The sequence below is a fragment of the Schistocerca piceifrons genome, chromosome 7, assembly GCF_021461385.2.
Source record: "Schistocerca piceifrons isolate TAMUIC-IGC-003096 chromosome 7, iqSchPice1.1, whole genome shotgun sequence".
Taxonomy (NCBI): Eukaryota; Metazoa; Arthropoda; class Insecta; order Orthoptera; family Acrididae; genus Schistocerca; species Schistocerca piceifrons.
The window spans coordinates 251360678-251375657 of NC_060144.1; the positions used below are offsets into that span (position 1 = coordinate 251360678).

The 14980-nt window shown below is 42.8% G+C and overlaps 1 protein-coding gene across 1 annotated transcript in view; it reads right to left on the reverse strand.

The window, feature by feature from the left end:
- Positions 1–4635, reverse strand: part of LOC124805604 (lipase 3-like) — a 64976-nt gene extending 60341 nt beyond the window's left edge. The window contains exon 1 of the mRNA XM_047266171.1: positions 4504–4635. Coding sequence (XP_047122127.1) covers positions 4504–4635 — 132 coding nt within the window. The remainder of the gene's footprint in view (positions 1–4503) is intronic.
- Between the last annotated feature and the right edge of the window lie 10345 nt (positions 4636–14980).

Sequence of the window (14980 nt, forward strand, 5' to 3'; positions counted from 1 at the left end):
AAAGAAAGAAACTGCTTGTTTTCCTTTTTTCACTTATCTTCTTTCAGAATATCTTTTTAATTCTCCCCATTCTTCTTTGTAAATACCGGCGTATTCTCCTGGCAGCTGTAATTACGCTTAGTTTCTACTCATTTTATACAACTTACAAATTATTTTAATTTAAAATTAGTCGCCGACGCTCTGAATGTCTCTAAGAAACTACAACGACGACACCTACTAAATTTCATGTGTTTCCTCGACCAGTAATGTTTCACAATACCATGAAGCTATTTGCATATGCGGGTATACCTACATTACAAAAATAACTTGTAGTGCATGGTACAAATATTCTTCGTTGTATGTATGTGAAGATTTATACACGAGCCCTGAGAGAATCAGTAATTATATGCCTATTTGCATATAAACTATAGACCTATCACTCATCAGTAAGTACTGTACAAGACATATCCAAAAATAATTAATAACTGCAGCCCAAATAGTATTGGATTTTACTCAGATGAATCAACGAACTTGTAGAAATGGATATAACACAAGAGACCACTTACTTGTAAAGAATGAAATTACAGAACGGTGCAGCCACCTTACGTGGAATTTCAGGACGCTATTGACTCAACGAATACTGTAGCATAGCTAATATCTACATATATAATCCGCAAGCCACCATAGGGTGCAGGACTGAAAGTACCTTGTACCAGAACTAGTCCCATCTGCAAAAGCAACTCGCTATATGCTTCCTTCCGAGCCCCGATTTCTCTTGTCTTCACGGTCCTTACAAGAGATGTATGTAAGTGGCTGTAGAATCGTACTGTAATTAATCGTAAATGCTAGTTTTCTAATCATTCTAGCCAGCCGCGGTGGCCGAGCGGTTCTATGCGCTTCAGTCCGGAACCGCGCGACTGCTACGGTCGCAGGTTCGAATCCTGCCTCGGGCATGGATGTGTGTGATGTCCTTAGGTTAGTTAGGTTTAAGGAGTTCTAAGTTATAGGGGACTGATGACCTCAGATGTTAAGTTCCATAGTGCTCGGAGCCATTTGAACCATTCTAATCATTCTCAATAGTGTTTTTCGAAAAAAACTTCCGTCCAGGGATTCCCATTTCAGTTCACTCAGCTTTTCCGTATCGCTCACGTTTTTATTGAACAGACCGTGACAGATATAATAGCGTGCGTCTGAGCTGCTTTAATTTGTTCCTTTAATGTGAGCTGGCGGCAATCGGAAGTACTAGAACAGAGCAGCTTCTGTAACAGTGTGCTTGGTTGACAGCTCTCTTGTCCCCCCCCCCCCCCTTTCTCTCTCTCTCTCGCTTCTCTAGGCCCTATTATTGATCAGGAAATCTGTGGCAGCCCGCATAGTTAACAAGTTAACAGGTTTATTCTGGCACACTAACCATCAGACAGATCCATCGCTCTTGTTCTGTTCACTATGTTGCAATCATCATGAACTGCCAGCACCGGAGGTCGGACACCAACCCCAACCCCAGGAAAAATAAAAAAAAATGTAAGTTAGGGCATTATCCTACTAGTTGTTACCCGATTATTTCGCTGTAATTTATTACTCAAATCTGTGGATACGCATAAGATAATTATTATGTTTTAAAGTTCTCGAAAATATTCGGTGCCGGACGAATCCAATTGACTCGCCAAGTTCAATATCAATGCCCCTTACATGTCCTCCACTTGTCCAAACTGCAAATCACAGTTTTATGGAGGGGGGTATGGGAGAGCTAATCACGTCAGCCTATCCCGTGGGCTTCAGACAGCAGCTCTGGGCTGCAGTTGACCTGCTTATGTCCTAGAGATGGTGTTACAAGCCACAGTTCACTTCCAACCTCACTGCTACAATAACGCATCTTCTTAACTCATACTGCACTGGATAGTATAGTAAAACTTAATTCAAGCCGTTCATAAAATTATGAAATGTGAGTAAAGCCTCACTTTATCAATTGTTTGCCTAGCTGTTTGTCTAGGTGGGCAGAATGGCATTTTCTTCTTCCTGTAGTGACACTGATCTGTCCCAGACTCACCCTTCTTGCTAGACATATTGCCGTATCTTATGTCTCCTCAGCAGGCTGTCAGAGAAGAGAAGCTCACAGGCGTTCGTGTTTTGTGGAATAATACTTCCGTCAATTAGTGATACTTGGAGTAGTGTAAAAATAAAAAACTCCGAGACCAAAGATAGTATTCGGTTATTTCGAATACGTCAGTCATTTTGCTGAACATATTAGGATGTTTTGTGGAAACCAAGAAAGAATATTGTCCTCAGAGAAAATAAGTCTGTCAAAATGCTAGTAATTTGTAATCTCGGTTATTACGAAGAGCCTGTGAACGAGTATTTCGAAAACGGCAAAGCCAGTCGAATGTTCACGTGCTACTGTCGTGAGCATCTATGGCATCTATGAAAAGAGGTAGAAGGACAGTGAAACTACCACTACGCGCTAAATTATTGGACGACCACGACTCTTCACAGAACGTGGGATTCTGAGGCTTGTCTGTTCTGTAAAGTAGGATAGATGGTGATCTCCCGAAAGTGCACAACGCTGGAACACGCACAAGTGTTTCGAGTATATCGTTTACCGTACATTGCTGAATATGGACCTCCGCAACAGAGCACCCTAAATGTTCACAATGTTCACAAAGACGTCGTCAATTACGATTGTAGTGATCATGGGACCATCGTGATTCGACCGTCGATCAATGGAAATGTGTCGGCTCTACATTAGGCCGATGGTCGTCTCCACAAACACCGTCATCGAGGTGAACGACGCAAGCTGGTAGTAGTAGTATTAAGCTATGGGAGACATTCTACTGCGCTTGCGTGAGACTTGCGGTAGTAATCGAAGACACTCTGACAGCTGAGAACCACCTGCATCCCTTCCCGACAGCGATGTCATCTTTCAGCGGAGCAACTGTCCGTGTCTGGGTGCCAGAACTGTGCTACAAAGGTTCGAGGAGCGTTACAGTGAACTCGCGTTGATGTCTCGGCGACCAAATTCGCTTGATGTAGACCTTACGGTACCCATCGGGTCTCTACTACGCCCCATCACCGCGTACGCAAATCAGTGGCCCGTTATTTTCGCGAATTCCACGACCTGTGCGAAGATATCTACTGCCATATACCTTCACAAATTTTCAACATACTGTCGGATCCCTTATACGCAGAATCAGTTACGTATTTCGTTCAAAAGAAGGACAAATAAGTTATCAAGCAGGTGGTCATAATGTTTGGGCTCGTCAGTGTATTTCCAAACGTGTTTAGGTGGTAATTGGTTTTTGTAGTGGTTCTACTCAATTAGCTATTACTTACTTAGTACTGGTGTATATTAGAGTAATAATGTAACAGATAAGCTATTAAATAAATACTGACAAGGTTTTCTCGATAGCAACGCTTTTAAATTTTGATAGAACTTTTCTTCCTAGGTAACCAAACCATATTGTTACTTGGAACATGATTCCACATCCGGAAAAACCTTATTTTTCCGGAGTAATTTTTGTAATTTCAGAAAAAGACTTCAGTACACAAAAGTGTATGCCATCATTTAGAAATGGGGTAAGAAAGTACATTAAACTTCTATTAAAGGACTGGATGGAGGCTGAAGCCCGAAATGTGTTCCAAGGTATAAATCTCCCCTACTACTGAGCCTATCTAATCCTAATCCTGTTCCGATTCTATGGGGCACACCGCATTTCTTTTTCGTTTCCTTTCCGTATCGACAAGTATTACGCACTGCCTTCTCTTCATAAAACATTCACCAAGACAGTTATTAAACAATGGGAATTCCAAGATGAAATGTTCAAATGGCTCTAAGCACTGTGGGACTTAACATCGGAAGTTATCAGTCCCCTATACTTAGAACTACTTAAACCTAACTAAGGACATCACACACACCCATGCCCGAGGCAGGATTCGAACCTGCGACCGTAGCAGCAGCGCCATTCCAGGTTGAAGCGCCTAGAACCGCTCGGCCACAGCGGCCGGCCTAATATGAAATAACAACAGTATTATCGAAAGGGTTGGTTGCTGCTCACCTTATGGAGGAGACGATTAGTAGTTGATAGGCACAACGAAAAGACTGCTACAGAGATAAGCTTTCGGAAAAAGGCCTTGTTCCACAGTAGAAAACACACACAAGCACAACCTAAACACACGTGGCCACTGTCTCTCGGCAGTGTGGTTTTCAGCAGACAAAGCAGTACAGTGTCGAGCGTCTTCCGGTAATCTAACAAATTAAGAGACTATATACTTGGAAACTAACTGCTTTCATTTGTTGCCAACACTTGTTACCTAATTTCTTGCTTTGTGAAACTCTTGAAGCAATCACATATATCTTGAAGCTCACAATGGGAAAAAATAAAGGAATGGTGGTGGTATCGTGAGCACTTGTAGCGTTAGATAAAAGGGACTAGTTAACCAATATTTTATTATGAAGCTACTGTGGAGCAACACATTTCCAATTACTGTTGTCGAGAGTATCACCTGTGTCGATCCAGCTTAAGTTCTACTCACCGTATCCAAGTCAGCATCCTCATTGTATTCGAGCGTCTGCACAAGGGGTCGACGGTAAGGGACCGCCCGGTAAGGGACCGCCCCTTCCGCAGCTATCACTAGGACCAGCACCAGTAAAGCGGCAGACTTCATGGTCTCTGATCCTGTGCCACCTCTGCCTCTGTGCCCGCGCCGCCCCCCATATTTAAGTACTTGCTGCTTTATCTGCCATCTGATACCGAATGCTTCTTGAAACGGTTCTCGTCAACAACGGCTGTGATTGCAATATTCAAGAGCTGATCAAGGTCGACTAATAGCAATCTTCAGGTGACAATAACATCATTCATATAGTTTTCAAATGTACGAGGCGATTAAAGTGCAGCTACTCATAGAGGTCCAGTGTTGAATGTAATTATCGTATGGCAGCTAATCTTGGTAGATGTGGTGTCACCGCCAGACACCACACTTGCTAGGTGGTAGCCTTTAAATCGGCCGCGGTCCGTTAGTATACGTCGGACCCGCGTGTCGCCACTGTCAGTGATTGCAGACCGAGCGCCGCCACACGGCAGGTCTAGAGAGACTTCCTAGCACTCGCCCCAGTTGTACAGCCGACTTTGCTAGCGATGGTTCACTGACAAATTACGCTTTCATTTGCCGAGACGATAGTTAGCATAGCTTTCAGCTACGTCATTTGCTACGACCTAGCAAGGCGCCATTATCAATTGCTATTTATCTTGTGATGCATGTACCGTCAGACCGATGTTGACCAATTATGGATTAAAGTTAAGTATTCCAGAAGCTACGTACTATTTTTGCTGCTATAAAGACCTTGTCCTGTTCCAGACCTCACGCCATCCTGCGTGAGCTTAAACGCGTGCCCTTCGGCTTCCTCTCATAGTGGCTTGGCTGTCTTGCCGAGTCACAACAGTAGATATTCTGATGTGTTAATGCGGGACCGATTTACGCTGGGCAAAAGTAAGCTTACTCTGGGAAAAAATTAAGTTCCAGTTTCGGCCACCAGGTGCAAATCTGTCACTGTGAACAGAAGAAAGACGTATAGAAACGTTGCCTTATGTAATAGATTAGGAGCGGGACGTGTGCAGAAAAGGTCACACAAGTGAAAAAGGTTGATTTCATTAATAACTACCACTTACCCAATTTGTTCCATATAAGCACCGGAGATGGCGGCACTTGCTGCATCCGATCTGATCCGACGTGATCAATAGCTGCTCGCGCAGTTCAGGCGGGATCTGAGCAACATGTTTTTGCATACTGCCCTTCATATAAGGTAGAGGCCAACCGTGCCCGTGGTAAACGGGTTCTTTTAGATATCCGCAGAATCAAAAGTCACAAGGATTCAGATGTAAACTTGCAGGCCATGCCTCTGCAAAACCTCTAGAGATAACACGTTCGTGGTTGGTTGCAGTAAGCAGATCTTTCACTAGGCGAGAGACATGAGGTGTTACCTCATCTTGCATGAAAACAATGGTTTCCACACAATTGCGCTCTTCCAAACCATGAATCACGTGCTGCAAGGAGGTCTCGATAACGTGGACGCGTTACACTACACCTGACAGGAAACTCTGGTTGTATTCTCATAAAAGAACGGACCGAGAATAAATTTCCTTATGAATCCACACTACACAGTCACATACAGCTCTTCGTGCACAACACGCTGATTAACAGTACCCCACATCCGGTAGTTCTGCGTATTCACTGCACCCTGTAGTGTAAAACGTTCCTCGTTACTCCAAAGAACATTCCCAGGCCACATGTCATCAATTTCGATCCGTCGCAGAAACCGAAGAGCAAATTCAAAACGTTACTGCAGACCATGATGGCCGGCCGGAGTGGCCGAGCGGTTCTAGGCGCTACAATCTGGAACCGCGCACCCCTTGTTGTTTTGCGTGGCACTATCACAGCACAGGCTTACATTGATGTTCTAAACACCTTCCTGCTTCCCACTGTTGAAGAACAATTCGGGGATGGCGACTGCATCTTTCAAGACGGTCGAGCACCTGTCCGTACAGGTGGTTACACGTCAATAACAGACGTGTAATGGACTAGCCTGCATAGAGTCCTGACCTGAATCCTATTGAACACCTTTGGGATGTTTTGCAACGCCGACTTCGTACCAGGCCTCACCGACCGACATCGATACACAGTGAATAATGGGCTGCCATTCCCCGAGAAACCTTCCAGCATCTGATTGAACGTATGCCTACGAGAGAGGACGCTGTCATCAAGGCTAAGGGTAGGCCAACACCGTATTGAATTCCAGCATTACCGATAGAGGGCGCCACGAACTTGTAAGTCATTTTCAGCCAGCTGTCCGGATACTTTTGCTCACATAGTATACGTCAGCCAACTGCACGAACTGGCAACGGAGTAGGATGCAGAAATTTTTGCAGAAAGTGCTTTTTTTCTGTAACTTCTGTCGTGTATTTAATTGTGGTAGAGATCTGCAATTTGGCCTTTTGCTCGCTGGTACTCTGCACTGGGCCATGGGTCTTTGTGTCTGCAGGCTGGTATCGCTTCGAAAACACACTTCTGACATATTCCCACCTGCTGACGGAACTACTACTACTACTCCTTAGCGCTACAGCTCTAGTTTTGGCCTCCCAGACAACCTATGCCCACTTTTCTCTGCTGGCTGCCTTGGCTCTCTATCTTCTCAGTCCCATCCTTCTCAAGTCCTCTTCCACGTTGTCTAGCCATCTGGCCCTTGCTCTGCCCCTATACGACGTCCATCGGGTTTTCCTTGGAAAGCTTGGAAAGCTTGGAAAGCTGTTCTCCACCATTCTTTCCACATGTCCCAACCAACGTAGTCTATTAGTCTTTATTTCAGTCACAATATCTGGTTTGTTGTACAGCTCTCTGATCTCGTTATTATTTATGATTCTCCAACAATTGCTATCATTCACTGCCCCGTAGATTTTCCTAAGTATCTTCCATTCCCATCTCAGCAACAACTCCTCATCGTTTTGTGTTATAGTCCAGGTCTCCGAACCATACATCACCACAGGTCTAACTACTGTACAGTATACCGTCAGCTTCAGTTTCCTACAAAGGCTCCTTGCTTTAAACACGTCAACTGTGGTGTCACCGTCAGACATCACACTTGCTAAGTGGTAGCCATTCAATCGGCCGCGGTCCGTTAGTGTACGTCGGACCCGCGTGTCGCCACTGTCAGTGATTACAGACCGAGCGCCGTCACACGGCAGGTCTAGAGAGACTTCCTAGCACTCGCCCCAGTTGTACAGCCGACTTTGCTGGCGATGGTTCACTGACAAATTACGCTCTCATTTGCCGAGACGATAGTTAGCATAGCTTTCAGCTACGTCATTTGCTACGACCTAGCAAGGCGCCATTATCATTTGCTATTTATCTTGTGATGCATGTACCGTCAGACCGATGTTCACCAAGTTAAGTATTCCAGAAGCTACGTACCTTTTTTGTTAGTCTCAATTCCTTGTCATTTTCCAGACCTCACAAAGTTAAGTATTCCAGAAGCTACGTACCTTTTTTGTTAGTCTCAATTCCTTGTCATTTTCCAGACCTCACGCCAGCCTGCGTGAGCTTAAACGCGTGCCTTTCGGCTTCCTGTCATAGTAGATTGGCTGTCTTGCCAGTCCACAAAATTAACCAGTGCAAAACAGCTCCTGTTACCAGCTGCTATCCTTGCATGTATTTCTTCTCCCATGTCATTATCAGTTACCAGTGACCCAAGATATTTAAAGCTCTCACAGCGCTCATACTCTTTTCCATTCAAAGTCATGCTTGTTACTTCTTCACTATATCTTTTCCTAGATGTTAGTATATACTTGGTCTTTGATTGATTAATGGTCAGCCCCGTCTCTGCACCATATTTTTCTACTTTTTCAAACTTTTATTCTAGGTCCTGTTTCCTCCTGGATAACAAATGAATATCTTCCGCATATGCAAGCTCCTGAGCCGGCCGCGGTGGTCTCGCGGTTAAGGCGCTCAGTCCGGAACCGCGCGACTGCTACGGTCACAGGTTCGAATCCTGCCTCGGGCATGGATGTGTGTGATGTCCTTAGGTTAGTTAGGTTTAAGTAGTTCTAGGTTCTAGGGGACTGATGACCACAGAAGTTAAGTCCCATAGTGCTCCGAGCAATTTGAACCATTTTTGCAAGCTCCTGTGTCACTCTTTTAAACAGTGTTCCCCCAGGGTTGTTGCTTCGTGTCTTTCGCATTACACTCTCCAAGGCGACATTAAACAGAATAGTGGAGAGCACATCATCCTGCCACAGTCCTTGGTTAACTTCAAATGCCTTTGATAAAATGCCCTCGATCTTTACTTTGCATACTGTTCTTCTCAAAGTCATTTGAACCAATCTTATCAGTTTGTTAGAGACTCTTGCCTCTTGCATTGCCTTCCAAAGTTGATCCCTTTTGATACTATCATAATCGTGTTTGAAGTCAATGAACACCTGGTGGTCATCGATTTTGTACTCACATCATTTTTCAAGGATCTGTCTGATAGTGAAAATCTGGTCTGTAATGGATCTATTAGTTCTGAAACAACACTGGTAGTCTCCTAGATACTCTTCTACGTATGTTCGTAACCGCCTAGCCATGATTTTTCCTAATACTGTATATACTATACAGAGCAGTGCAATTCATTTACAATTCCCGCAGTCAGCTTTGTCATGTTTCTTATGTATAGGGCAGAGTATTTCTGTACTCCACTGTTTCGGCATATTTTCTTTCCACCATATTTCCACTATAATCTCATGCAAAACCCTTACTAGTTTTTCTCCACCATATTGTATCATATCTGCTGTAATATTGCGTTCTCCCGGAGCTTTACTGTCTTTAAGAATCTTGATACTAATTTTAACTTTTTCCAGCGTCGGTTCTGCTACTGATCCCCGGTGCTCTTCATCTCTGTTTACTTTCTGCTCTACCTCTTCTGCCATACCGGCATCTACCCCACCTTCATTTTCCGATTCTGACGGAACTACAGCCAGATAAATTTAGTTACACTCTAGATATATATTCATGGGCGGTAGTGTATAATCATCCTCGTACTCGGCTTACTACGGCTGCCCTTCTAGTCTGTCTCTTTGCGTGGACATACTCGACCAACTGCTGTCCCATCTCTTGGGTGGTCGTCCGGGTAGTCGTTTCCCTCGCTGTTGTCCATTTTTACAAATTTTAGATGTATTGCGCGGCCCACTCATTCTACATGAGCCTTTCAATACCTCTTTTTTGTCTTCATCCATTTATTTATATTTTGTATGCCACACTTTTCCATTATCGACACATTTGTTCATTTGTCCCACCGGTTACTCCTTGGTATCTTCATTTTCTCTGCCATTAACTTTTGTTTTATTTTTTTCGTTTCTGCTGTGTATGTCAAAACAGGACATACCATTGTTTTACATGTTTTTATTTTTCCCTCAGTTGTCTCAAATTTGTTTTTCCATGCCGTATTTTGCAGGCATCCGGCTACCTTTATTGTTTTTTATTTTCAGTTCCATGGTTAAGTCTTTATAGCTGGTGGTAACAGTTCCTAGATAATTAAAGTTTATCACTTTTCTATTGACACGCCATCTACTTCTAATTTACATCGTGTAGGTGTTTCTGATATTACCATACTCTTAGTTCTTTTAGATGAGATTTCCATGTTATATAGCTTAGCTGTTTTGCTAAATGGCTGAAGCAAACTTTGTAAATCACCCTCATTATTTACTATCAGCACAGTATCTTCAGCATAACATATAATATTTACCACTTTATTCCCCACTTCATAGCCCTATTCTTTCATATGTCATCAATGATATGAGCCATTATTAAGTTGAACGGAAGTGGTGTTAATGTGTCTCCTTGTTTAATATCTTTATCTAGTATAATTTCATCTGTGAATCCTTCGTTAGTTTTAACTCTCTTTTTATTAATGATTTTCACTAAATACATTGGTACTCGCTTGTTGATTAAGGTTTTGTGTAATTCTATCAAAGGCTTTTGACAAGTCAACGAAGCACAGGTAGCTTCGATTATTAAAATCTACGGATTTCTCCACAGTCTGTCTGAAAGCGAAAACAGCACCTGTTGTGCTTCTGTTTCGTCTGAATCCTTGCTGTTCTTATACTATTTCTATATAATTCTGCATTCTACCTCTAACTAGTTAAGTTAACAGTTTTAAGGTGTTATCAAGCAGGGTAATTCCCCGGTCATTATGTAATAGACCTACTTAACTATCTCATTTTTTATATACTGGAATTTTAATACTTCCTTTCGATTCTCTTCGTTCACGATACTGTTAAACAAAGTATGAGGTTGTTATACAACACCCACCCTCAGTATTTTATTAATTCATTACATATGCCATCTGGCTCTAGAAATTTTCTATTTTCTACTGTTATTGAAAAGCATATTTCCCGCAATGAGAAATCTAGCTGGTTGTCATTTTCTATGATTTGCTCACCCGTTTCAGTTTCCACCTGTCTTACGTCCTTACACTGCAACTTAAAATAACTTTCTCACTTATGGCTCTGAGCACTATGGGATTTAACATCCAAGGCAATCAGTCCCCTAGAACTTAGAGCTACTTAAACCTAACTAACCTAAGGACATCACACACATCGATGCCCGAGGCAGGTTTCGAACCTGCCACCGTAGCGGTCGCGCGGTTCCAGACTGAAACCCCTAGAACCGTTCGGCCAGAACGGCCGGCTTTTCTCACTGAATTTTTCTTACATTGTGTATCTGAACTTTCATTAATATCCTCCATTTGCTTATAGAGTATCCACCATACTTTCTTTTGTGATCCTTAATTGCCTCATTGCATATATTTTGCATACAGCTCCCAAAATTCCTCTTTTATTTTTCGAATATCCAACTTCACCCTTTACGAATGATCTTATACTCCGTATAATCGTCTTCACTTTAACTGGCTTTATATTTTAGGAATGCTTTCTTCTCCTGACTAGTTAATTCTTTAATATTTTGCTTAAGCCGTGGTGTTCCCTTAGGTAGTACTACCCCCATCATATTCACTCTTTTAATACCTGAAGCTTCTCGTGCTGCCTGCTGTATATTCAATTTCAGAGTAGTCCATCTAACTTCCAGTGACGTGTAGCGCTATTCTGTCAGCTATCCCATGAAGCTTGTCGATCATTTCCCCGATACTTCCCAGACAACAGCACAGCCGTGGCATCGAGCTGGAGCTTTTCTGCCCAAAACATGGGGCTTTCCCCATAAAACTGCTCCCAGCCATTCTAAAAATAGCTGGTGTCCGCCGCTCTCGCCCCTGACCTCCGACATCAAAAGAGAAAACCGCTAGCCAGGGGTCGGGACTCTACGCAGTTCCCAGTGGCTGAATGTCCCCCACCTCCTGTTACTGTGACCAGTTGGCCTCCTCACATCATAAAAGTTTCCACTCACTTCGTATGTGAAATAAACAGAACTACGATATGGATGCATCCTCCTCCCGATCATGCACATGCCGGTGCTTAGCACCCGATTACCTGCTTTGCGTGACAGTGTAAGATGTTAACGAAATGACATTAATTTGCATGTATGCAAATTCAGATTTTAGAACTGCAAGGCAGCCTAGTTTGATAGTCATTAATAATTGTATGAAGAGGTCAAGAGGACCACCCGTCTTGAGAAACTGCTACGAGTCAGTGCGTGGAATGTCAGAAACTTGAACGTGGTAGAGAAGGTAGAAAATCTGAAAAGGTAAATGCTGAGGCTCAGTCAAGATATAAAGGGGGGCAGTGAAATGGAAAGAGGAAAACTACTCATTCAAGTATAGGGTAATACCAACAGCAGGAGAAAATGATATATCGAGAGTAGTTAAAAAACAATTCAACAGCTTGGAACGCATAGAATGTATTGAACAGCCAAACGAACTGGTACACCTGCCTAATACCGTGTAGGGCTGCCGCGAGCACGCAGAAGTGCCACAATGCGACGAGCCGTGGACTCAACTAATGTCTGAGGTGTGCTGGAGGGAACTGATACCACGAATCCTGCAGGGCTATCCATAAATCCGTAAGAGTACGAGGGGGTAGAGATCTCTTCTCAACAGCACATTGCAAGGCATCCCCGATAAGCTCAATAATGTTCATGTCTGGGGAGTTTGGTGGCTATCGGAAGTGTTTAAACTCAGAAGAGGGTTCCTGGAGCCACTCTGTAGCGATTCTGGACGTCTGGAGTGCCACAACTCCGGCGGAATGCACAATGGACATGAATGAATGTAAGTAATCAGACAGGATGCTTACGTACATGTCACCTGTCGGAGTCGTATCTTGACGTATCAGGGGTCCATATCACTCCAACTGCACATGCTCCACACCACTACAGAGCCTCCACCAGCTTAAACAGTCCCCTGTTGACATGCAGGATCCATAGATTTTGAGGTTGTCTCCACTTACACGTCCATCCGCTCGATACAATTTGTAACGAGACTCGTCCGACCAGGTAACATGTTTCCAGTCGTCAACAGTCCAATGTCGGCGTTGAGGGGCACAGGCGAGGAATAAAGCTTTGTGTAATACAGTCATCAAGTGTACACGAGTGGGCATTCGGCTTCTAAAACCCATATCGATGATGTTTCGTTGAAAGTTTCGCGTGCTGACACTTGTGGATGGTCCAGCATTGAAATCTGCAGCAATCTGCGGAAGGATTGAACTTCTGTGACGTTGACCGATTCTCTTCAGTCGTCGTTGGTGCCACTCTAGCAGGATCTTTTTCCGGGCGCAACGATGTCGGAGATCTGATATTTAAAGTATTCCTGATATTCACGGTACACTCGTGAAATGGTCGTACGGAAATCCCCGCTTAACCGCTTCCTCGGACATGCTGCGTCCGATCGCTCGTGCGCCGACTATAACACCACGTTCAAACTCACTTAAATCTTGATAACCTGCCATTGTAGCAGCAGTAAGCGAACAACTGCTCTAGACATTTGTCGTTTTATGTACGCGTTCCCGATCGCAGCGCCGTATTCTGCCTGTTCACGTATCTCTGTATTAGAATACGAATGCCTGTACCAGTTTCTTTGGCGATTCAGTGTATTTCTTTATTTAAGACATCTGGTATCGACAGACTTTGCTGTGATCTTCAGGTCTTAAAAAACTTTTTGTTGTGAAATGGGTTCATTTTAACAGACGCCAATTTGTCAAGTGGATAAAAATTAGCATGTTACATAATATAGGGTGCTGATTTTTATCCCCTTGACAACCTGGCGTGAAGTTCAGCGTAAAATGAACACCTTTGACAACAAACAGATTTTTAAGATCTGAAGATGACAGTTGAGTCTGTCGAAACCAATTATCTTGGAGGAAGAAATATTTATTGATTGGTGAGTCCATAGAGTGCTGTCGACACAACGACCATATGATGAATAAAATTAGAAGGAAGGTCAGCATGGGCCGTAATTTTGATGATTTATTAATAGCAAAATCGATTTTCGATCACATAATGATCATCTCCAGTGCTGGAAGTTAAACATTACACATAGCGATAAGTGAATAAGAAACAAAATACCACAAATACACCTGAGTATAAACCAGCTGTTGGTAAGAATATACCTTTAGCGTACTAATTAAAGACACTGGTGACTAGTTATTATCAGTAACAGAAGCTGCTTTTTACATTCACCTATACAGCTAACCTCGATGTGACAGGGGCTTGGAACGCCCTCTATGTGACATGTATCACGTGAAAACTTAACATTAATCTATTTGGCAAGAGATTACCTCAAAATGCCAAATGTGCACTTGCAAATCATTAATTGAATATTCCAATTTTAAAATTGTACATTAAAAACGTCTAGCCAAAAGGAAGGGGGAAATGCACATCTTACCAACATACACTGGATTGTTATTTTCAAAACGAACTAAAAAAACATGCAAGAATAAAAATCAACAAGTAATTTATAAGGTGTCAGATTAGAGGACTAGTAAAAAAGAAAATTATACAGATAACTTGACATCAAATATAACAGAATTTGTTATAGCGCAGTAACCGCCATCTGGCGTGGAAACTCATAGGTGCAAGATTCTTAATTTACGTAAAATATTAAGTTGAAACCAAGAAGTCAAATACATAAATAGTGGTGATTGAACAATATATACCTCGATTTAACAGGTCAAAATGTCATGAAACACAATATTCTTTACAAAAAGATCTTTAGGGTGCAGACTAATAATTTTTTATCGTATTTAACGACATGATGATACGTAGAGTACTTGTGAGCAACGATGGTCGGTGTAATAACAGCTAGCAGTTTTGCTTAGTACTGGGGCCAACGACATATACTGGCTCCGCAACGAACTTGTGACGTCACACTAGCAGCCTTTTCCGGCACAGTTTGGGAACGCTCGGGCCCATGAAGCGTCCACAAGAAAACAATATTTAATTGAAAAAGTACCGATAAAATATCTTAATTCTGTTTCTGTGCAATCGAGAACTTGTATCTATTTAAACGCGCAGTCAACTGTTACTAAAATTCTCTGAAACA